This window comes from Callorhinus ursinus, unplaced genomic scaffold (assembly GCF_003265705.2).
Source record: "Callorhinus ursinus isolate GAN/ISIS: 27379988/994484 unplaced genomic scaffold, GSC_fseal_2.0 scaffold9, whole genome shotgun sequence".
In the NCBI taxonomy this organism is placed as follows: domain Eukaryota; kingdom Metazoa; phylum Chordata; class Mammalia; order Carnivora; family Otariidae; genus Callorhinus; species Callorhinus ursinus.
The window spans coordinates 43458502-43482166 of NW_027397071.1; the positions used below are offsets into that span (position 1 = coordinate 43458502).

Consider the following 23665-nt stretch of genomic DNA (forward strand, 5'->3'; position numbering starts at 1 on the left):
AAAGGAAAATTCCTAATACTCTACCACTCAAAGTAAACCACTGTAAATGTTTTGATTAATATCCTTTCAAATATTTGTCTTTATAAGTTTCTCCTCAACCCTACCTTCATCTAAGAATTATGGTGAGATTCTCTCAAATGTTTGAAGGAGTACCACATGAAATATGAAGTGATATGTCCTATAGGCTGGACTAAGATTTATGGGAAGTAGCTACAGAAAGAAGGATTTTGACCCAGTGTAAAAAGAAGCAAAATCAGTGATGCTTAAGGTGGAAAGGCCTATCTTAGAAAGTAATGAGTTTCCTATGGCTGCAAATGTTCAGAAAAATATTAGGGAACCCCACTAGGGAGTTTGCTGTAGAAGCAAAGACTACAAATATCTTTTGTTTGTTTTTTGCCTTTTTTTAAAAAAAGATTTTTTTTATTTGACAGAGAGAGACACAACAAGAGAGGGAACACAAGCAGAGGGAGTGGGAGAGGGAGAAGCAGGTTTTCCGCAGAGCAGGGAGCCCAATGTGGGGCTCGATCCCGGGTCCCTAGGATCATGACCTGAGCCAAAGGCAGATGCTTAATGACTGAGCCACCCAGGGGCCCCTACAAGTATCTTTTGAAAGTCTTCTTCCAACTCAAAGTTCTATGATTTTATGCATCAAACCAGTTGTAAATTGGCTACAGTATTTGAGATGGTGTAAAAAGATGGCTGAATTTAGCTGTTGAACTTAGTGCCCTGCTTTAAACCCCTTTATATGTGGTTTATATTCTGTCTCATGTGACACTAACTGAATTGTTGTTGGATCTAATCTGAAAGCCAGGCTTCAAGGTCTCTATGTTCATCTTATCAGTTTATAACTTTTTTGGAAAATTCTGCTCAGAAAAACTGCAAAAATGTTATCAAAAAGAGCTACTGCAATTATTTTCCAATTAAATCAGAATATCTGGTGGCCTTTCATAGCAATGACTTTATTAGCTGGGGTACCTGACTGTCCTCACTGACTATAAAAGGCCATCAGGAATATGAATTTGGTCAAACTCAGCTTTTTATCTATTCTGATCATGTTTTACCATGTTAAAGCACATATTTTAGGAGAATAAACCCAGCACGAATAATATTTATCAAGTTTTTGTACATTACCAACTCTATTTCATTTGTTTCATGACCAAGGGAAAAAAGAAATATACTTTAAAATACAAAAACAAATGTTTCAGTAAATGTTTAAGGAGGCTTTTAAAATTTGAAATAACTCTAAGGAACAAATATCATTACATAAATAGGGAGGGGTTGTGTAGGGGTTTTTGTTCTGTTTTTTTTTTTTTAATCAACAGTGGAATTATTCTTCAAGAAAGATTTTTTTTTTTCATTTCACTGGGTGGGGCAAAATGAGTCATGTTTTCCAGTTAAATTAAGCCTAAAGGAAATAATGCTACTGATTTATAAACATAATCCTTAAAAGGGTTAGAAATAGTTACCTCTCTTTTGAAACACAGAATTAGACACTGACGTCCTTGCTGGAAGTGTTGAAATTGGCATCATTCATTGCTTTCTGAAGAACAACGTGAGCCACTGCAGTCTGAGAGTTTTTAACATCATCAGTGGGAAGGCAGCTTTGGGTAGCCTTGTGGAAGAGTCTGGGGATTTGAAGACATAGATTTGCAACCGGGTTCTTGATGTACTACCTGTGTAAATGGGCAATTTTTAAATCTCTTTCTAACTCTGTTTACTCTTTTTTAAATTGGAAGTAATGATACCTATATCTCAAGGTAGTGAAAGGAAATAATAAATGTACAAAGTACAGTAGAAACTCAATCATTTATAGCCAGTATTAACATTAAATAGCCTCACTTGCCTTTGCAAAAAGACATTAATACCACCTTCAGGGGTAATATTAGTTGTAAATGTTATAACTTAGTATCTAATAATCAACATTTGTAGAATTCTTTGATAATTTCTAAGGCATTTTGGTATCTGTGGTTTTATTTGATTGAATTGTTCAAGTAGGGAAGGAAGTATTGTGATTATTCAAATTTTAATGATAAAGCACTAAGACTAAGACTAGGTGGGTACAACTTCCAGTTGTAAAATAAGTAAGTCGTGGGGATGTAAAAGACAGCACGGTGACTACAGTTAATAGTATTGTGTATCTGAAAGTTGCTAGACAGCAGATCTCAAAAATTCTCATCGCAAGGAAAAAAAACTTGTAACTATGCATGGTGGTGGATGTTACCTGGACTTACCATCGTGATTGTTTCACAGTATATACAAATATCAAATCATTATGTTGTACACCTGAAACTAATATAATGGTATATGCTAACTGTATTTCAAAAAGAAAAAATAAACTAGACATAGTGATTGGACTTCGGGGTTAAAGTTCAGCTCTCGACTGGACTGGGAGTGAGTTTCTTCCCCTTCTGAGCCTCAGTGTTCTCCTTTGGAAAGTGGACATAATAGTGGTGTCCTCAGAAAATTTTGGTGTTTTTCCAGTGCCCACTGCACAAAGTCTGAATTCTTCACATATTCAAAGCTCTCAGTAGGCTGGTCCCAACCTACCTTTCCAGGGTTATAGACAAGATCCCAACCTCTGGGAGTCCTTTCCTCAAACACAATTATGCACTTCCATAATTCTGTTCCTACTGTTTTCTTTGCTTGAATGTTCTTCTTAATTGGGAAAATCCTACTCATTCATTAAGGCCCACTGTAATTAGACCTACTTAAGAATCCTTTGCCAAAGCCTGGTTTGGAATTAACAACTGCCCCCTTGTGCATCCGTGATAATTTATTTATGCCTCTGTGATTACTTCTCACTGTTTGACTTGTATGAGAGTCAGCTGCACATGTTTCTAGCTCCCCGACTAGGCTCTTAGCTCCTTGAATGAGAGACCACATCTTTTTAATCTTAGTGCCCCAGACCCTCCCATTTCCTCTCCTCCCCACAGCCTCCAAGCCAGGAAGACTGAAATATAGACACATAGTAGATGTAGAAATATCTTCTCCATTTATTTTAATGACTGCAGTAAAAATAATATGAATAAAAAAGGTGAGATGTCCAAGGAGGGGTTTTAGTTGAAAAAATTAAGACTTACAGAACTTATCACAATGCTAGATATACAGTATGTATTTTAGCAATGAGCTGTTAACTACAATTAGACTGACATTAGAGATGACGGCGTCCAAACTTTTGACATCCATGTCACTCAGAATGCCTCCTATCCCTTCCCAGTGAAGGTCCCTTGGGCCATCACTGGACAAAGTATTAAACTGGATGGAGCATTAAATTATTAATTTAAAAGTATTAAATTAGTCTCATTGAATGCAACAATGTTTACGGTCATTTAAGGTTATAAGGTAATGTGAAGGGAAAATCTTGTCTGTGTTGATTCCTATGTCTGTGGGATGGCCTTGGGTAGGGGGTGGGCAGTCATGAGGTGATCTTTCAGGCTGGCAAAGAGAAGGCAGCTGTGGTTAGCAGGATGGTCTGAGGAGCAGAACTGCCTTTGGCCACAAGGTCTGAATAACTTGAGCTTGGGATCCCACAAGCATTTTCCTGGCTCTTTCAGCAACACCGCTGTGGAGCCAGGGGCTGATAGAGTGGAAAAAACACTTCCCTTCCAAGAACTGAGAGCATTCAAAAGAAACAAATTCTGACCACCTCCTTTTGACGTGTAAGGAAGCTGAACAGAGAACTATCAACAGAGCTCCCAGGCTTTGATAGGTTAACACTTGAAAACACTTTCCTGCTTCCTGTCAGGTGCTCCTATCACGCACTGGACCACAGCTTCCCCATTTGTTCTAGTTATCACTCACTCAATCTTCCATTCACTCACTCAGCCCATTTGTATTTGGCTGCTCTATCCGCCCTTACTATGCTGGGTCACACAGGGATACAAAGTGCCCTCCAGGAGCAAAGCATGCACTGTAACACATTTCAAAGACTGAAAAACTCAAAAGCACCCCTGAGCAGCCTCCTCAAGTCATTCTGGAAGACTCCTCTCTGAGCCCTTCAGATCCTGCAGATCATACTTCCACTAAAGCTTCTGAGCATCACCCCGGGTTTAATGCACTGCATGCAGCAAGAGGAGAGTCTAACGTGTCGGATATTTTAGCCTAAGTTACAAAATATAGATTTCTGCCTACACCAGTTCACTTTTTAGTATGTAGTGAATTCCTAAGAAAGTAAGCAGAGCATTAGGGTCCTCTAGCTCAGGTATCAAGAGCCCCCCCCCCCCCCCCCCCCACCCCCGGTCACAGGGGAGTGTTCACCAGTATCCCGTGTGTTGACAGGTGTGTTACAGAGCAAACTAAAGACTGGGGGATCTTTCTTGTTCTCTAGACCCTTTAAGAAGGACATCATCTGTTATACCTCGTGCTTTATGGGGAATACATATCAAGGTGCGACCAAGATACTGAAAAGTAAATGAATTAAAGATGAATGTGCTCCACTGTGCAGAAAAGGAAGGATGAGGTTTTTAAGAGATTATCTAGATGTGGGAAGAAAGTAAGCACATCCAGCTCTACTATCCACATTTAGTGTTAGAAGAGGGAGGAATTTAACAGTGAGGAGCCTCAATGTACTTTTATTGAAGTCAGAGGAAAAATAAGGTCAATGGAATTTATTTTCAACTATTTAACGGAATTAGTCTCAAAGAGTTCTGCCCAAATAATGTAGTTATTTATGTTGTGAGTCTCAGACATGTTTTTGCTATAATATTCAATTCAGTCTCAGTGATCATTCACCAGATGCTTCAAGATGCCAGTCACTGTGCTAAGTGCTTAGAAGCTGTGCTTCTTATTCTTGCTTCTTTGAGGGGGATTCATAGCAGGGGTGAGGATTCCAAATAGTATTTCCTTATTTTTTTGAGTCCTAAAGGAAATCAAGTGAATGAATGACTTGTTTCCTTGCTCTTTTCTGACTCTAAGCTAGGCTCTTTGTGCATTTGTGGGCACATTAGAAAGGAGGTCATATTTTGGTATTTTACTCCTGGGTGTGTCTAAAACACTGATTACATAGAATCCTACTGCTGGAAGAGGCAGTAGAGACCATTGAGTCAGGAGGATTTTAATTGGGGTCAACGGAGCCCTATCTGCAGAAACTGATGTGTGTGTGTGTGTGTGTGTGTGTGTGTGTGTGTGTGTGTGTGTGTTTATAAAGTGGACTTAGGGACAAGGGTGATGGGTTGGATTTTGAACAGTACAAAGCCAGTATTAGTATAGCCTGAGCTCAAGATCTCCCTTTTATCTGTCATGTATATCAGGCTTCTAGTTGGAATTTCATTTAAAGAAATTGTTCTGTTTTTTTTAATTTTATTATGTTATGTTAATCACCATACATTACATCATTAGTTTTTGATGTATTTTCCATGATTCATTGTTTGCATATAACACCCAGTGCTTCATTCAATACGTGCCCTCTTTAATACCCATCACCAGGCTAACCCGTCTAGCACCCTCAGTTTGTTTCTCAGAGTCCATAGTCTCTCATGGTTCGTCTCCCCCTCCGACTTCCCCCCCTTCATTTTTCCCTTCCTCCTATCTTCTTCTTTTTTTTTAACATAATGTATTATTTGTTTCAGAGGTATAGGTCTGTGATTCAACAGTCCTACACAATTCACAGCGCTCACCATAGCACATACCCTCCCCCGTGTCTATCACTCAGCTACCCCATCCCTCCCACCCCCCACCACTCCAAGCAACCCTACGTTTGTTTCCTGAGATTAAGAATTCCTCATATCAGTGAGGTCATATAATACATGTCTTTCTCTGATTGACTTATTTCTCTCAGCATAATACCCTCCAGTTCCATCCATGTCATTGCAAATGGCAAGATTTCATTCCTTTTGATGGCTGCATAATATTCCATTGTATAAATGGGTCTGCTTTTAAAAGAAAAACACTGTTTCTTCTACACCCTACTCTCAAGACTTCTGACACCAAACATGTAGGGTTTTCCCCACACCAACCAATTCCTCAACAACAGCTGGGTGTCCTACAATTCAAATATGATGCTAAGTATTCAGAGTTAGTGCAGATCTCCGGGTTAAGTGCTCAGTCTGCAAGACTGCCCCTGCCTCAGATGCCAATCACAAGTCCGGGCCTCCCGGACTTCTGACCAACAGGCCATATATCAGAGGTTCCCAGGACCCTCATATTGGGTTCAGTAATTTGCATGAATGGCTCACAGAACTCAGGAAAACAGTTTACTTACTAGATACCAGTTTATTATAAAAAAATACAACTCAGGGCCAGCCAGATGGAAGAGATGCATAGGGCAAGGTGTGCAGAAGAGATACAAAGCATCTGTGTCCTCTCTGGGTACACCTCCTTCCCAGCACCTCAGTGTGGTAACCTCTGAACCCCCTACATTAGAGTTTTTTTATGGAACTTCAATACATAGGCATGATTGATTATATCACTGGCTATTAGTAATTAACTCATCTCCAGTCCCTCTCTTCTCCCCAGAGGTCAGAGGGTGGGATTGAAAGTTCTAATCCTCTAATCATATTGGTAGTTCCCTTGGCAAATAGCCCCCTATCTTAGGGGCTTCCGAAAGTCACCTCATTAACATAACTCAAATGAGGTTGAAAGGGGCTTCTTGTGAATAAACAAAAGATGCTCCTTTCACCTCTATCCTTCTGGAGCTTTTTCAGGAACTGGGAACAAAAACCAAATATTATAACAATAGCTTTATGACTCAGAACTATCTCAGGAGCTGGGGATGAAGACCAAAATATCTATTTTTATTATATCACAATATCACAGTATTCAAAAATTATAAGAATATAAACCACAAATTTAGTTCAACTGAGACGCAGAGTTGAAATGACTTGTCCAAGGTCACACAATTTCTTAGAGACAGAGCCCAGACTAGTACTCATGCCTTCTTCCCAAGCTAATTTCAACCTTGGTGGTTTTTCTGACAGCCATCTAGATGGTTGGTTAGAAGCAGGGATTCTGGAGCCACAGTCCTTGGGTTCAGATCATAGTTCAACTACTCACTGGCTGTATGACTGTAGGTAAAGTACCCACCCTCTCTACACTTCAGTATCTTAATCTTTAGTCAGGGTATTAGTAGACCCTTCTTCTCAGACTGTTAAGAGCATTGAATGAGTTAAATATGTAAAACATTTAGAAAAGTGCTTGATGTTTAGTAAAAAAAAAATGTGTTGAGCTATTATTATTCTTTTTCAAAGATTATGAAAATCTCTCCTGATCCTATGGTACCCACCGTAAGACCTAAAATCCTAGAACTAGTGTTCTTTTAAGCAAGGACATGGAAGGCTCCTCTTAGAAAGTAAATGCATTTTCTGGGTAAAAATTGCACAGTAAAGCACTGCCCCTCTCTAATATCCCAGAAACAATATTTCCATTAGCTCTACCCACTAGGGCCTTATAAGAATGAGACATAGAATAGTTAAGCTTTAGGGGAGTTGGGGATAGGATTTCTTTATAGAAACTAAGGAAAGGGGGAAAGCTGAAAGGGAGAAAAATCTGGAGGAAAGGTAGTGGTAAGATAAAACATGCCTGAAACAAAAGTGGCCACTTTCAAAATTCTCTTCTGTGCCTACATCAGAGACTGAGGCACGGAACGAGTCTTCATAGAGCCCCTAGAAAGGATTGGTGCCAGGATCTCCTTGAGCCCCTCCCTGTCATTTCTCTCCTCCCTTCTCACTCCAAACACATTCTCCATTCCCTCACTTTCTGGCTAGGTAATATATTGAAGGTAGCAGTGAAAAGAGGGGGAAATCAAGCAAGTTTATAAGGAAAGACTGAGAGTTTGGAGAGGGGGCAGGAGAGAGGATGTCCCACCAGTCAGCCTTGTTGACGGGAGCTGCAGGGTGGTGGGTCTTCAAGAAGGGAGTAGGGAGCAGAACGTCTGGCATCCATCACACGGGTTGCTCTTCTCCCACACTTTCCCTTGGACTGTCAGCTCTAACGTGTGAGGCCAGAGCCAAGCCACCATTCTACTCTCTGTTTCTATGAGTTTGGCTTTTTCAGATTCTACATATAAGTAATATCATATCATATTTGTCTTTCTCTGTCTGACTTATCTCACTTAGCATTGTGTCTTCATGGTCCATCTATGTTGTCACAAATGGCAAGATGTCCTTTCTCATAGTTGTATCCCATGACATTTTAAATGTCTTTTCTGTATTTTATGTCAGAAAATCTATTAAGTTTTTGCCTAAGGATCATAGTTATTATATTATGTTATTACATACTATATTACTATTATATTACTAAGAACAAGAGAAGCTGAATAATAAATGATTGGCTGAATTATTTTGTATGTAAGTAACTTGACTGTCAAACTATTCTGATAGAAGATCTAGATTCCAGATGGCCAAATTGTGACTAATGGGACTTTCATCATTTTTCTTTGTTCTTGTCACTTAGAGAAATGAGAATGCATTGAGGATTTTGGCTTATCATAACAATTAGATATGTACACAACATAATGAATACTATTTAATTATACACAGTTTATAACATTTTTACTGGTGATGAGTCAAGTTTTTCTTTTAATGCCTCACACAGTGCCTTACACATAAAAGATAGGTAATCAATGAATGCTAAATTGAATTGACCTCCACTACTCAGTTGAATCTATTTGCCTGAGAGATAAAAGACACTTGATAGCTTCTGCTAGTATTCAATCACTAGTCTAATGACTAGTGTTACACTGACTCTGATTTAATCTGATTGTACTTGGTGGTTGTGGGTTATTGCTGAGGATAGATGGAACCACAGGGAATCAAGTCCTTTCCTGGCTAGGTAAGTGTTTTGCCTTAGACAGTGATCACACCTGCAGCATCAGGGACTAGGAAATCCTCCAGAGTACTGAAATGCCTAGAGATCAGTCAAATCAGCTCTGCCCTGGAGGATAAGGATTAATTTATTATGAAATCCATTACTCAGCGCAATTACCATATTTACCATCGTCTTTAATCTCACTCAATATTGATTTGGTAATATACTATAGGAGTGCATCCGATTATTTTCTTTTTATCTGAGCTGTATGTCCTGTGATTAACCTTTTGAAGCGTGGACAGACATAAAATTGCAGTAAGACCCTCCACTGACTGTCTCCGATTATAAGTTATACAACAGAACAAAACTTACACCCTTTATAAGGTTTAATTTGTTTTTAGACATATGTGCTTAACTTGTTTGGAATTAGGATGGCCTTCTTTTATTAGTCATCTTGGGCACTGTTTCATTTTCCTTCCTGGTCACCTTTATGTAAAAATGCATTATAATGCATTGAACTGAAACACAAAAAGCTCATAATCAGATTTCTGAAGGTAGTAACCACATTTACTAAGTGCTATAGGCATCTGTTTGGCTATTAAGAGCCTCTACTTTTGTAATGGCTAGGGTGAAAGTTGTACAGGGTGCAACTTAGATATTTTTAAAATTTCTTTTTACAAATTTTGCATACAGAACAAAAATTCATCACGAATCCATATTCTCTGATGGCTGAGGCAGGGGCTGGGAGGTGGGACAGTAGAGGATGTGTCCTTCAGCTTACAGTCGAAGGTGTGTTGTCCATCTGATTTTCTCAGTCTGTGTAAACTCAGTGCCTTGGAGGGAAGTGTTCTTGCTTAATGGTTTCTCCCAATTGCCCCTTCCCTTACCCAAGACAGCATCTATGTGAGGGAGAAAGCTTATGTCCTCTCATGATAATGGGGGCAGATGAGCAGAGCCACTTGTCTACACATAGCCTTGATCCTATCTGTTGGGTCTTACCATTCTCCCCAGAGTTGACTTTGGTCTTCCTGGTTGTGGGGTAGCTGTTGACATCCCGGTTGACTCAGGGTTAGTGAATCTGGTGAACGGTTTCCTCAGCACATTTTGAGCACTGGGGTCCTATTTTGCTGGCTTGGCCCCATTATTTTCTTACTGGACAGTAGACCCTCAAGGCTCTGACACTTCCTTCCTCTGGACACTGGGTTCGGCTGTCTAACCCTTAGGAACGAACATGGCCCTAACATAGCAGCTCCATAGCAGTGCCTCAGGCATTCAGCTTTCCTTTCTCTTCTATGAACCCCAGGGGGCCTCCTCCACCATGTAAAGCCTGGGGATACTCAGAACGATTATGGCCTCTTTGCCATTCCCCTTCTCTGAAAGTGCCCACACTTATATGCCAAGCCAGCCTGCGAGGCTGTGTCCTCAAAAGCTCATAGCCATCCCTTCTTTCCATTTGGGGTTTCTATTTTTTCTGTCATCCTTCCACTTCCGGAGTTTGATGCTGAGACAGTTGTGGAGCAGTAAGGACATTGTCCCCTCGTCCCAGCACTAGATGGGCTTTTGTCTGCATAGATCCCTCCATGCTTTTCCTCCTTCTCTTTGGCACTCACTCGCCCATTTCCCTGGGGCTATAATGAGAGCTGGGTTGCCATAGGTGTGGGGAGGAGGCCGAAACAATACTGTTAGCAACCCAAAAACTAATTAAGAAGTGTTTACATATTTAAAGGATATTGCCATTGTTTTACTAAAATGCTTTACCTATTCTTCTGAACTGCACAAGTTCATTCTTTCCCATCTGTGGAAAAATACATTTAAAAATATTTTTTCCTCTCAGTTGATAAGTAGTAATGTGTGTTCCTACACTACCATTATTCTTTTATTAGTAATCTTGAATAGTTAAAATAATTTTGTCATTTTGATCCATCTAAAGAATGTTATAATTTAAATCAATTAACAGCATAAGAGCTAGCCACAACAGCCAAGCCATACCCGCTGTATATCCAGTGACAATTCTCATTACTCAACCCAACAATTATGGGCACTAAGAGGCTTCTGGCCAGCTCAAGTTCTCCATGATGATAATCCCTGCAGTGTGGGATCTTTTAGAAACTAGGCTCAGGTTAAAGTCTACTCGGGATGGGGCTGTAGCCTCCTGCTTCTGAGAGCGAGGAAACTCCGATGTGGAACAAACCAACCAAATTCAGTGAGTCAGAGAGTAGCCAGGATGGTGCAGGAAAGGGTTAGTCTCTAGTGTACTGTCTTGTGGATACCAATCAATTGTTCTTCTTTTTGCATTGTTTACCTTAAACAGAAAAGGAGAGCATAAGCGATAAGGCAAGCTGTGAATTTGACCAGGTGTGCATGGTTATCACTAAGATTGAAAAAAAAAAATCTCCCTTCTCTATATATAGCACATTGTAAATCAGCCAACAAATACTAACTTGTGCCATTCTGCATCAGATATCGTGCTGGGCTCTTTGAATTTAGAGAGTATTTACAATACATTCCCTGATTTTAAAGCTAGAGGCTTGTTGGAAAGATCATTCATTCACTCAGCAAATGTGTATTCATTGAGTTCCTCCTTTGAGCCAGGCACTGTGATTTGTGGGGGTAAGTCAGAAACAAAATAGATAGGAACCTTGCTTCCGTGGAGCTTCAAATCAGGTAATACTGTATTCAGTAAGTGACTCTGGCTGTAACCAAATTTCCCCAGTTCTAGCCATATGGAGTTCCTTTCCTTTCCTATCAAATAAAAGAACTCAAGCACATTCTGGGGAGCCTCCGCAGGTGCGGTCCCTCCTGAACCCTCTGATGACTCCAGGCATCCTTCACGTTCCACCTTCACTTTGGCAGGTCTCACTCTGGACTGGTGCTCTGCATTCCTGCTGGTCCCTTGGGCTTTTCTCTGTTTGGCTTCTCTAGGCAGATGTCCGCTCCCTGCAGTGTTCACCTCCGGATTGTCTGTGAGCCTCTCCCTTCTTTATCCGAGGTCTCACGCACGCACGTAAAGCTCTTCTTTATAAGAATCTCTACTGAGAGCTTCATCTGAGGAAGGGGCGAGTGGAGAGGGAAGAAGTGAAGAAAACAAACAAACAAACTAGAGTTTAAAACCAGAGATAAACTATTCCTTAATGTGCATTGCTGTTCACAGATGGATGCCATCTATCTCAGCTCTGCGGATGCTTCTTGTGTGGGTCACACTCAGACTTTCTTTCAGAGTCCCAGGACTGTAACCCCCCCAAACCTGCTCTAGCTCTCAAGCAATCCCTCCTCACAAAAAAGGGAAGCCAAACATTGTTTTACCACCCAGAAACACCACTCTGTCCACTCTGTAAAGGCAGCCCTTTACAGCGGTCTACAGAGCAACTCTGTGCCTCTGTCTTAACCCTTCCCTTCGTGGCTATGGGCTTCACCTTTCCAAAACCCAAAAGGCTTGTCTAAGTATTTTCCCAAACTAAAAGAACTGAATTCCCCCAAAGATAAATTCCACTGCTACCTTTGTATCACAGAAATGCCTTCAGTTTGTTGTGTTCTGCACAAGTAAGGGGAGGCCAGGAAGGATGTGAGGGCATATTATGTGGCATCCCCTTCTTATGGGGGCCAATACCAGAAGGATGGATAAGTCTTCTGGAGGAAAAGTAGCTGGATAGTGGGAAGCAGGCATATGGGGAACAGCATTTCATATATAGGGAAGAGCACGTGCAGAATCCCCAAGGTTCCAGGAGGCACAACATTCAAAGAATAGCAAGGCGGGTACTGATGAGACATGGAGAAGGAGAGAGATGAATTAAGTCTGAGAGGTGGACAAGAGCCTTGTATGCCATAAAATTGATTTTGGCCTTTATACTAAAGATCATAGGAAAATAACAAGCAAATGACAGGCAATTTTATGAAGCACCTGTGTGGGCATAATTGTGAATGTATGTGTATAATGACAAGGTTTTCTTTATCAGCATCTGTGTGGAGAATGGCTCAGCTAATGATATCAGGTGGCATATGCTAGATGCTAAATGAACAGGAACAGTAGTATGTACTGATTTTTTTCCCACACAAATGTAGATCTATTAGACATCAAAAATTTCTTCCCAAAGCCCCAGGAAGAAGGAATACTGCAGCCCAGTCACAAATGATGTTCCCAAAGTTGGAGGCAAAATATAATACTGTGATAATTTATCTAACAGGTCTGTGTGATTATACACATTGCTGTAAAAGTACCTGGTAAGATAATCTGATGGAGGAAAGATTCCTCCTGAGTTGACATCAAAGGCAGACATAGGGTAAAGCCAATGAAACTGAAGCTTCAAAGCGCATCCTTCACATGGGCTTTTTGGAGCCTGGGCTCATATTCATTTTATTAAAGAAAATTGTATACTCTTCACGTTCCTCAAAATCTGGATCCACTTCTATCTGATATAGTACCCAGGCATTCATGGAGAAAGTCAGATCTGAACTAGCTTTTGAAGGAAAATTAAGTTTTGTATATGCCAAAAGGAATGAGAGCTCATTTGAGGTGAGGAGGACTGTAGGGAGAGTATATGGGGTGAACTGGGAGGCATTGAGTTGATTGATTGATGGAATCTGATTCCCCAACTCATTATCTAGGGTGTCCACAGGGCGATGGTTTAGTTATTTAGGTTCTTTGGGATATAAGAAATGGAATACCTCTCAGGTTACCTCAAGCAAGGGGAGGTTTATTGTAATAAAATCATATTGAATATTATGGGCAGGAATACATAGTCTTGGGTGGAAGGATAGATCAGGATCCAGAGACTCAACATGTGGAATAAACAGATTTTCACACTAGTCTTCCACCAACATTGGACCTAGCTATTTTCTACCTGCTTGACTGTGTTTCCATTACCAACTGCCAAGTCTCTCTGCTGTCAATATATGTTCTTAACTCCATAATTTTTGCTTGCTTACAATATCTGCTTCCTCGGGGCTCTGGTCCTGCTCCAGTCCTCATTTTCTTAACATTTCAAAATTCAGATTCTCCGAGAGGAAATTTCTGCCTTGTCAGTTCACTGCTCCTTGACTAGCAAAGTCATAGATCAATGGCTAGCCTATGGCTTGGGTTTGTATACATTTTCCAGTTGGGTATGCCTGGGATGTATAGACTCCTTATACAAAATATGGCAGCCTATGGCTGCCGCATCAACAGGGGTTGTGCAGAGGAATTTCCCTTACGAGTGCCTGTAGGTGTGACTGGCGTAATGAATGGCATGTTCAGTATAACTGAAATAATACTAGCTAATACTTCCTGAAAGCTTCCTCTTTGTCCCTGTGTCAGGTTCTGTTCTAAGCACTTACTATATATTCACAATCCTATATAATTCACACTGTTCCCATTTAGCTGAGGATTCGGAAATTGATGCCCAGCAAGTTCAAGTTACTTGCTCAGGATCACACAGCTAATAACTAGTGGAACCTGGATTCTAGCCACGTAGTAGTTTTAAGGTCCATTGTATTCTACACCATATGTGAGATTTTATCTGAGATATTAGGAGGGCTGGTATGTAGCGGAGACTAGAGACAGAGAAATCACTTAGGGGACTAAAGTGGGTTGCAGTGATGCAGTGGTGGACAGTAAAGGAGGAAATAAAAAATGCAGAATGGATAGGAAAGAGAGGATTTCTCAGACATGCACAAGAAAACAAGAGCCACTTGGGTTTGATGCTAAGGTGGAACAGGAGTTTTTTGAAATAAATATTCAAATGAAACACATTATACATGCCCTCCTAACGAAAAAACAAATTGGAGAATACGTTTAAAATTCCTTAGCAGTGGAAAAATGATGAATTGACTGTTTGAAGGTACAGTATCTAAAGACTTTATCAAGTGCTATGGAAGAAACTGTTACATTCTTTCTTACAGAGAAGTATCATACCGTGAAAATGTCCCTGCCTCTAGATATCCCCCACGAAAGGCTGGTTAGACTAGGTTGTTGAGAAACTCTGGTTTTTCTAATTTAGTCAGAATTTTGAAGGGAAAACTTGCCCCCTCTTACTTTGTAGCATGGAATAAAGAAAACTTCTGGGTGAGCTCTACCTTCAATATTGATATTCAAGCTCCTCAGAGTCCCCCCGGGAGACAAACGTGAGGGCCAGGTGCTATAATAGATGTGGCAGAGGTGTGAACAATATTCCACGAGAGCCAGAAGCTAAATCACCTATTGCTGTCTGTGGGGTCTGGGACACTGCTCTCAGAAGCCTATTTTTAACCTACACTCCTTCCTCCGGCATTAGGTCCCAGCTACCAATTCTCTAAAACTTGTGTCCATGTGTTAGACTTCTTTGAGTGGGTAGCAATCCTGCTTCCCCCGTTGCTATGCAGCTCTACCCAATCTTAGTTCTTCTTTTTCACACCCTATACCTCTTGATGAAAACTCACACCCCTCCTAAATCACTTTTATTTCCCTTCTCTTGAATTCTTGGGGTGTTTACCATTTGTCTTACTGTGAGGAAAACAGTGTTAACTGTATTTAAGGTATATTCTCTTTAGAATGCATTTTAATGTTTTAAAAAGGAGAAAAGATAGAATGCCTTCAAAAGACCAGGTTTAAATCAAAGTATTAGAGGTCACCTGGCCTAGTTACACTGTAATTTCTGTTGATCAGGGAGGCTGTAAAAACCCCAAAGATGAAGTTCCACTGAGGAGAATATATACAAATACAAATCTCCATGGTTCTCATGGAGAACCGTGAGAACAGTCATTAGAGGGGAGGGCCTGGGTCTATCTCTTTTGTTCCTCTGAGAAAAGAGCAGAAAAGGAAGGACAGTTTTGAAGAGTAAGAAGGGAGAACTGTTTCTTCTTGTTGGGTTGGTAGTGTGCAATAGCAGGACGCAGTGTAGACATGGTGAAGGTCAGCATGTGCATAATGACCATAGATGATGCACCAGCTGTATGCATTTTCTAAGAACTTTGCTGAAGGTTACATATTTATCTTTATTTCTTATACAAAATAATTCCTTAATTGTTTTTTTTAAATCAGAAAGCAATATTTTTATAGTCAGGTAATGAGTTAAGAGCCAAAGTTCTAGTTTCTAGTCCTGGTTCCAGATCTACACTTGAGCAAGTCACTTTACTGAGCTTTAATTTTTTTCACTTATGAAATGGAAATAATATCAACCTGCTTAGAGACACTCTATGTAAATCATTCATTTAAACATCAAACAGTAATTAAGCTGTATTGTGGAAGCCTCTGGTCTAGTCACTGCGGGTGCATCAGTTGAACAGAAGCAGATAAAAATCTCAGTCCTTGTGGGGCTCATTGATTAGTATAATGGGCCAGGCTTTCTCCCTCTCTCCCTCCCTCCCTCCCTCCCTCCCTCCCTTCCTTCCTTCCTTCCTTCCTTCCTTCCTTCCTTCCTTTTCTTAGTTATTTGCTGAATAGCTATTATATACAATAAGGGTATTTATAAGTCGATCAAATCTGCAAATTGATTGTCGGGCTTCGTGATGGAACAGAAATAAGGAAGCTGAAATTTAGATGGCACTTTGCTGCAAACAAGCTCTGTGACTATAAGACATAAGGTTAACTCATATCCTTAGCTGTAAATGAGAGAGTTAGATTGCATGATCTCTTTAGCTTTAAAATGTGCAGTTTTGTTTATTCCTACAGGGATCACAATGGTGACTGAGAACTCTCTCGGTCTCAGGATATGCGTTGCAAATTCCAACAAATAAGATAATGGCAAGAGTCACCATGTTATACTCTGGAGTGTGGTTATATGCCATTTTCTCTTTTCTTGTTATTTCAATTGTTTTCCTGCTATGTTATACCAAGGTAGGAATTAAAAAGTGCATAGTACATATTACGGTCTGAATCTGGTGAAACTCATTTGATCTCAGAAGCCTAGATTTGCATTTCAACAATCTAAAATTATCTCTATTTTCCCCTCTCGAGTAGGTCAAATTCTGTCCCTATTGACTTATGTGTGTTACTTATTACTTTGACCAATGACTCCCTTTTTACATATCATAAAAATAGAAAATTTGGAAAAAATTAAATTTAGTTCAGCCCCCATCAGAATAATTTATTCATTCTAGATTAATGAAGTTTTATTATATTTGTATAACAATCTTATAAATACTAGATCTTCCTTATAAATATTAGACCGGAGATGACAATAAATACCCAAAGTTTCCAAGACACTAGTTTTACTGTCATGGGGGTGGGAGACAGTGAGGCCACATGGATTGTAGGTAGCATGTATTCTGGAACCTGACTCCCCGCGTTTGAATCCAAACTCTGCCACATGCTGCTGGGTGACCCTGAACAAGTTGCTTAACCTCTCTGTGTCTCAGTTTTCTCGTTTGTCAAGAAAAGATGATCACAGTGCCAACTTCAAAGAATACAATTCATTAATATTTATAAAATGTCTAGAACAGTGCCTGAAAAAATGGAAAGTAATTTCTAATTTGGGGCTGTTATTTAGGAGAGAGTTGAAGGGAGAGGAAGTGGGAGTAGCAGATGTAGCACATAGAGAAGCTAGGGGTAAATAGGGAGGTGAGAAAATGGATCGCATGCACAGGAAGAGGAAAAGGTCAGGCAGTCAAGCACTGGTGTTTCTGTGTCTTTTATTTCTTAGGATAAGGGAAGTCTGAATATTTGAAGGTGGCTGGAACAAAGACAGTGAACAGAAAGATGGAAGAAGGGAGGGATGGCTGTGGGGGCGGGATGATCTGTAACAAGAACACAGGTAGTTAGAGGTGATAGGAGGTAAACACTTACCGAACAGTTATCTGGGTTCCTCAGAAAGCCAGCCAGCCAACCTTTACCGTATGTTATGGATCTGGCATTGAAATCCTGAAGAAAACAGTGCAGACTTCCATGCTGTTCAGGAACAGGCAGTGGATGGGGAGAAGTTAGTGAGCTACTGCGGGGTGAGAGTCTCATCCGAGGACATTCTAATGACATGCTAAAGAGGAACTATAGCCCTGGTGGACAGCGGGGTTATTCTGGAAGGAGCCTCACAGACAGACCACCACGGTGTTCAATGGAGGCAGGGCGGCTCTGGGAACACAGGTGTCAGGCATCTGCGGCCAAACCACAGACGGCCCAGGGGCCACCAGCAAGCCATGGCAGGAGATAAAACAACTAGCTGTGTTCAGGTGTCTGTGGGGTGGCTACTTCCACATCAATGTTTTTATCACAATTTCCACAGGAACATAATGTGGCCCAAGAGGAAAATTCAAATTGAAGATCACACACACACACACACACACACACACACACACACACACACACGGAGTCTTTTCTGTCTTAACTGGAATCCTTAAAAATATCGTGTAATATGGCTTAGAAAATAAAGTTGCTCTAACTGAAATCTTTGGGCTCTCCTCTCCAGAGAAAGACAAGCATTGTTGGCACATTGGGTATCATACATATTTGGTAATTTGGGAAGAACACACAGAGCTATGAGCTTAGCTGAAACAGGAGGTAGAGGACTTATTTTGAGCAGGAAAATCTTGGGAAGCATAAAGGACACCATCTTCATGGTGACAAGGGGTAAAATAGTTAAGAGAGGCACATCAGGGCCTGTACATCCTACACAATCAGGAAGACCCATACTTGAGTGTGGATGAAAGCCAGTGTATTAAAGGGGTAAAACATTAAAAAAAGTTTGGCATTGCCTGAGGTATATTGGGTTCTACATAGGGTTTTAACCTTTTCTCTCTGCCACCCAAGGGAATTCTTTTTTAAAATATCGCTTCTCGGTATAGATTAAAAAGTTTTGTCCCTAGCTAAAGGGATCCTAGGCATCAGTGGCAGGAGTGGAGAAGATTATTTTCAACAGGACAACCTTTCCAGAGTTCTCCAATCTAGGCACGCAGCAGCCTCCTCCACTACCACCACCTAAACTTAACTTGCTGAATATGTGGCTGGTAGTGTATCCCACAAAACTGGAGTCCTACCCAGAACCTCTCAGATACCATACAGCATTCTATGTACCCATTCCCAGCTTCTGCTTGTTTTGCTAACTGCTCACACTGTGACCTTCAGAGGCTCACACAAGGGCAGAGCCAGAAGGGCCTAAGAGTTCTGTTGCCCCCAAAGCAACAATGACTGATAGATGTGGGAGTAGGGAAGCCTACACCCCTTGTTTATAAGTGAAACAAACTTTGCATGTAATTTATACTCTGGAGTTTCCCAAAGGTTCAGACTGAGGCTGGAATCACTTAAAATTTCACTCCTGCTTGGCTTCTCCCTCTGTGTCCTACTTTCCCACTTCCTTACTCGTCTTCTTTTTTTTTTTCTTGGAGCACATTCTTAATAAGTCACTTGCATACAAATCCTTGTCCTAGGTTCTGCTTCTGGGAGTATTCAGCCTAAGACAGTCCTCATTTCATTCACTCATTCATTCAGTCAGTCAGTCATTCAAAACTGTGCACGGAGTGCCTAAGTGTCTTCTTCCCAGTCTTGGGAAGAAGAGCAATATATATAGTTAATTAAAATATAACAATAGATACTCTTAAGGGAAATGTGGGGGATATAGAAATTACCCATTTCTAAGCCAAGGGAAACTTTTAATATATGAACATATTATCACACCTGAAAAAGTGACATACATAGAGTAGGTTCTTGTGGGTGCTGAAAAATTCGATCAGTCCTTGTCTCATACCGTTGACCATTGAGGAGAGCCAGTCGGTTACTTAGAAATCGATTTATTCGCAAACATTTACTTGGCTCCTACTGTGAATTAGAGTTTGAGAAACTGACAGACTAAGTATAATTTGACTAATGTGTACAATGCTATAGGAATACAATAAAAGAAATAACACTTTTCCAAGAAAATGAAAGGCTGGGGCTTGGAGGATAAGTAGAATGAATTTTGGACAGAACTAGAGAGAGAACTTTAGAAAGGCAAGAGCAAAGTCCGCAGTAATCAGGTGTGAAAAAGCATTGGCAAGTCTCAGAGTGCATAGTTTAGGGACTAAAGCAAGGCTCCCATAAAGGGGAGAGGCAGGAGATTAGAGATTAATCTGGAAATACAGGTTGGAGCCACTCAGCTGTGGGTCTTTGGCACTCCAGAACTTTGTCTTGTAGCATTGGGGAACATTCAAAGATATTTAGGATTGCCAAGGTTTGCCTTAGAAATAATATGAGGGCTGTTTGGGTGGCTCAGTTGGTTAAGTGTGGGACTCTTGACTTTGGTTCAGGTCATGATCTCAGGGTTGTGGGATCGAGCCTTGAGTCAGGCTCCCACTCAGCGTGGAGTCTGCTTGAGATTCTCTCTCTCTCTCTGCCTCTGTCCCTTCCCCTGCTTGAGCAGTCTCTCTCTCTCTCAATTAAAAAAGAAAAAAAGAATATGAAGGATGTGTTCAAGAGGAGAAAGACTTGGGTCAGAACATTAATTAGTTAAACATTGTTCCTAGGTTATATCATAAATAATTTCCAATATTGAACCATTTTTGATCCGACAAAAATGTCCATTTCATATAGTTCAAACTGATTTGCTAGCCAAGAACGGGGGTGAGAATCTGAACAATGGCACAAAGACTGGAGGGAAGGGGTAAAATAAAAGAGACACATAGGAGAGAAAATTGGCATGAAAGGAACGATCCACTGGCTGTGGGGCCAGAGTCAGCTGCAAAATGTTAGGTGTGACAGTAAAACAGAGTTTTCTGAGAATGATGGAGTGAAATCACAGGGTGTTTGTCAGGGAAATAGGGCCCACTGGAGGAGTGGCTTAGAAAGTGTAATAGGGAACCGTACCATGCTTCCCATTCCCGGCTCTATCCCATGTTACCTTGCAGAGCCTCATTTTTTCCGTTCCTTCTTTTCAAAGATTTTATTTTTAAATAATCTCTACACCCAACGTGAGGCTCAAATTTACAGCCCTGAGATCAGGAGTCACATGCTCTACAGGCTGAGCCAGCCAGGTGCCCCTTCAGTTCCCTCTTTCTGCTACTTGACATTGGACAAACATATGATATCCAGATTCCTACAGTTGTATCTGCTCTTCAGGCTAAACCAACAAATAATGCAACCCCAAGTACTAAGTTAAAGCAGGCCTCCAAACAATAATCTAAGCAGGAAGAGAAAAACCTAGTGGTCCTCTAGGGCAGCTACCCAATCTAACTAGATTGTTCTTTAACAGGGACACACAGCGGATTCTGAAAGTCTCAGAGAATAAATAGAAAATCCTTGTTTTTTTTTTTTTCCTACTCTGACCTCAACTCTGACCACTCTTGCAGAGCCACAATATTTCCGTTTTTTTTAATTTAAATTCAATTAACTAACATATAGTTCATCATTAGTATCAGATGTAGTACTCAATATTTCTATTAAAAGTGTCACTGAACTTCTTCTGTTTGTGCTGAAAGAGAAATTGGCCAAAATGTAATTTGTGTTGCAAAGAAGACATGTCATTTCATTGTCTTTCAAATAACACTGCTTTCCCAAAACAGAAATTATCTATTTGCTTAACACAATCAGGAATTGGAGAACTACATGTCTGTCTGGATAGCTTATATCATTTATGCTATTTGAAATGGGCATGGGCATGGGCATGCTGTTTAAAATGATGTAACTAAACTTTTGAAGGAAAAAATACTCTAGGAATCCAATAAAAAAGACTGACTAAGGAAACATTGAATTTGATTTCTTTCTGCTTTTTCTTGTAACACTTCTTTGTGAGAATTTAATTTCATTCTGCTACGTCTTGTAAGAGAATTAGTGAGAAATGAATACCAAGGAAATTTTTTTTCTTAGTATTTTTTATTGAATCCAATGTATTTAAGCTATTATTTGGAGAATATTGTTCAGGGATGGGCCTCAGCCAATAGTACAGCGTTGTTCATTCATGCCGCAAATACTGACTGTCCATGACCTACGTGCCAGGCACTGTGGTAGGTGCCGGAGACACAATGGTGGGCAAAACTAGGCAAGGCCCCTGTGTTCATGAAACTTGTGTCTAGAGATAGCAACAAATACTAAACAAATAATCACAAAAATAACTTTGTTTCCAAACTACAATGAACTCCTGAAAAGAAAATAGTGGGTATCACATAGTGGGGGACCAGTCCTAGTCAACAGGGTATTCTCTGAAGAAGTGATATCCCAAGTTGAGGTCTGAAGGACAAGTGGGAGTCAGCCAGCTGGTGAGGGAATTGGAGGGATACTGTAGACAGCGGAAGCTTCAAGTACAAAGGCCCTGCAGTAAGAAGAAGGATGACACTGTTCATGATATTCATAGATGGCTAGTGTAGTCTGAGCAAACAAAGCTGGAGTTGTAGCAGAGGCTAGATCAAATAAGACCTTTGAGGTCCTGTTAAGAATTCTGGTCTTTATCCTAAGAGCAACAGAAAGTCACTGAAAGCTAGAAGGTGGTAGAATTGGATTTACCTACACCAATCATTTGAAGCCAGTGAGTTTTTATTCAGTATTTAACAAGTGCTGTGATAACTGCTCTAGGGATTTAGAAGTCATGCTAGGCATGGTCTCTACCCTTGTGTAATATCTGGTGTGAGATTGTAAGAGGAAAGAGAGGGTGTGTCAAAGGTTGGAGGCAGAAATGAAATAGTTTGGGAAGATAAGATCTAAAATATCTTTATTTAGTTGGCTATGGCCAATGCAAGTTGGTGTATAGAGTTTTAGTTCTGCTTTTCTTTAAGAATGTTGAAGGAAGAGTCATCTGACAAAAGGAGTCATCATCAATAATTCTGTCCACTGAAACCCTCTGTCTGTTCACAGATCAGGCACCACACAAACAACTATGCCTCCAGCTCCACCTCCTTACCCCACCAGTGCTCCTCAACCTTGATGTGGAGTGACCAGTTGGAAAGGTGAGATTTAGAAGCTGTCTAGATTTACAACATAGCCTTTCCCCATCTTTGCTTTGATTTGCCTTCATGCGACAGGGACAGAATATCTCTAAGGACCAGAGCACCAATTAAGCACACACATCTGATTAAGGAGGACTAGATTCCTTCGAGGAGTTGTTTTTACAACTTCACTTAGATTTCCTCCAACTAAGATTCTCAGACTGGCTCCAGGCTGATCTTGTGACCGGTCAAGTCTCATGTAGTAAAAGATCCTGCATGTCACTGATTTTTCATACAAAGAACAGTGTCCAGGAGGATTTTAAGGCTAAGCTACCCTGTTTTGATTTGACATCAGAGCTCAGTGTACTTCCCACATGGTCAGTACACTCTTGCTTGCCCTTTGACTAGACCTGCTTTGTAGAAAACTTGTACTTCAATGAAGGGACACTCTAGAAAGCAGAACATGATGCCAAATACGATGCATAGTTGGTCATATTAAATTTCAAACATTAGCTTCCTCCCCCAAACACCTTACTTCAATATTTCTGTTATTGACTGTAGGGTTAAATGGTCATCTGGGTATTACTCTATTGTGTGACTTTTTTGTTTTAATGAGAGAAGATGAAAAGTTTTAATTATTTTTTTTTCAAACATAGCATACTTGGCTTTTCAATAAGTTGAACTCTTCATTGTAATGGACAGACAGCATGTTCATTTTACTTCATTCCCTGGGTGAGCCTGGGTACAGTGACTCCACTACTCCATGTAAGTTGTTAAGACGGATGTGGACATTTATGCAGCTCAGTGTCTTTGGCCATTTGTTCTCCCATGACTGAAGTAACTAAAAGATAATCACTTCTGTCTCTCAGGGGCAGATCAAAATGGGGTTTTCAATAGAGATGTAGCATGCAACAATGCCTAAAGAATACCAGTAAACTGGGTGATTCTGGAACATAGCTCAAGTCCCGGGGCCAATAAAATTTTTACTCAACTCACCTTAATGGTCCTACATCCTTCTCTTAAATATCTGCATGTAATCTACCTATTCTGGGCACTTTTTTTTTTTTCTGTAAACACAGATTTCCTTGGAAAACAAATGAAAGGAAAAGAAGGGAGATACCCAGTTCCCATTTCTTTATTGGCGGGCTCATTC

At 40.5% G+C, this 23665-nt stretch overlaps 1 protein-coding gene across 3 annotated transcripts in view; it reads left to right on the forward strand.

The window, feature by feature from the left end:
* PTGER3 (prostaglandin E receptor 3) overlaps window positions 1-23665 on the forward strand; it is a 176932-nt gene that overhangs the window by 49938 nt on the left and 103329 nt on the right. For 2 of the 3 annotated variants that reach the window (XM_073896529.1, XM_025871840.2), the window contains exon 3: window positions 22442-22533. The exons of the other annotated variant lie outside the window; for it this stretch is intronic. In XM_073896529.1, coding sequence (XP_073752630.1) covers window positions 22442-22533 — 92 coding nt within the window. The remainder of the gene's footprint in view (window positions 1-22441; window positions 22534-23665) is intronic. 3 annotated transcript variants of the gene reach the window in all.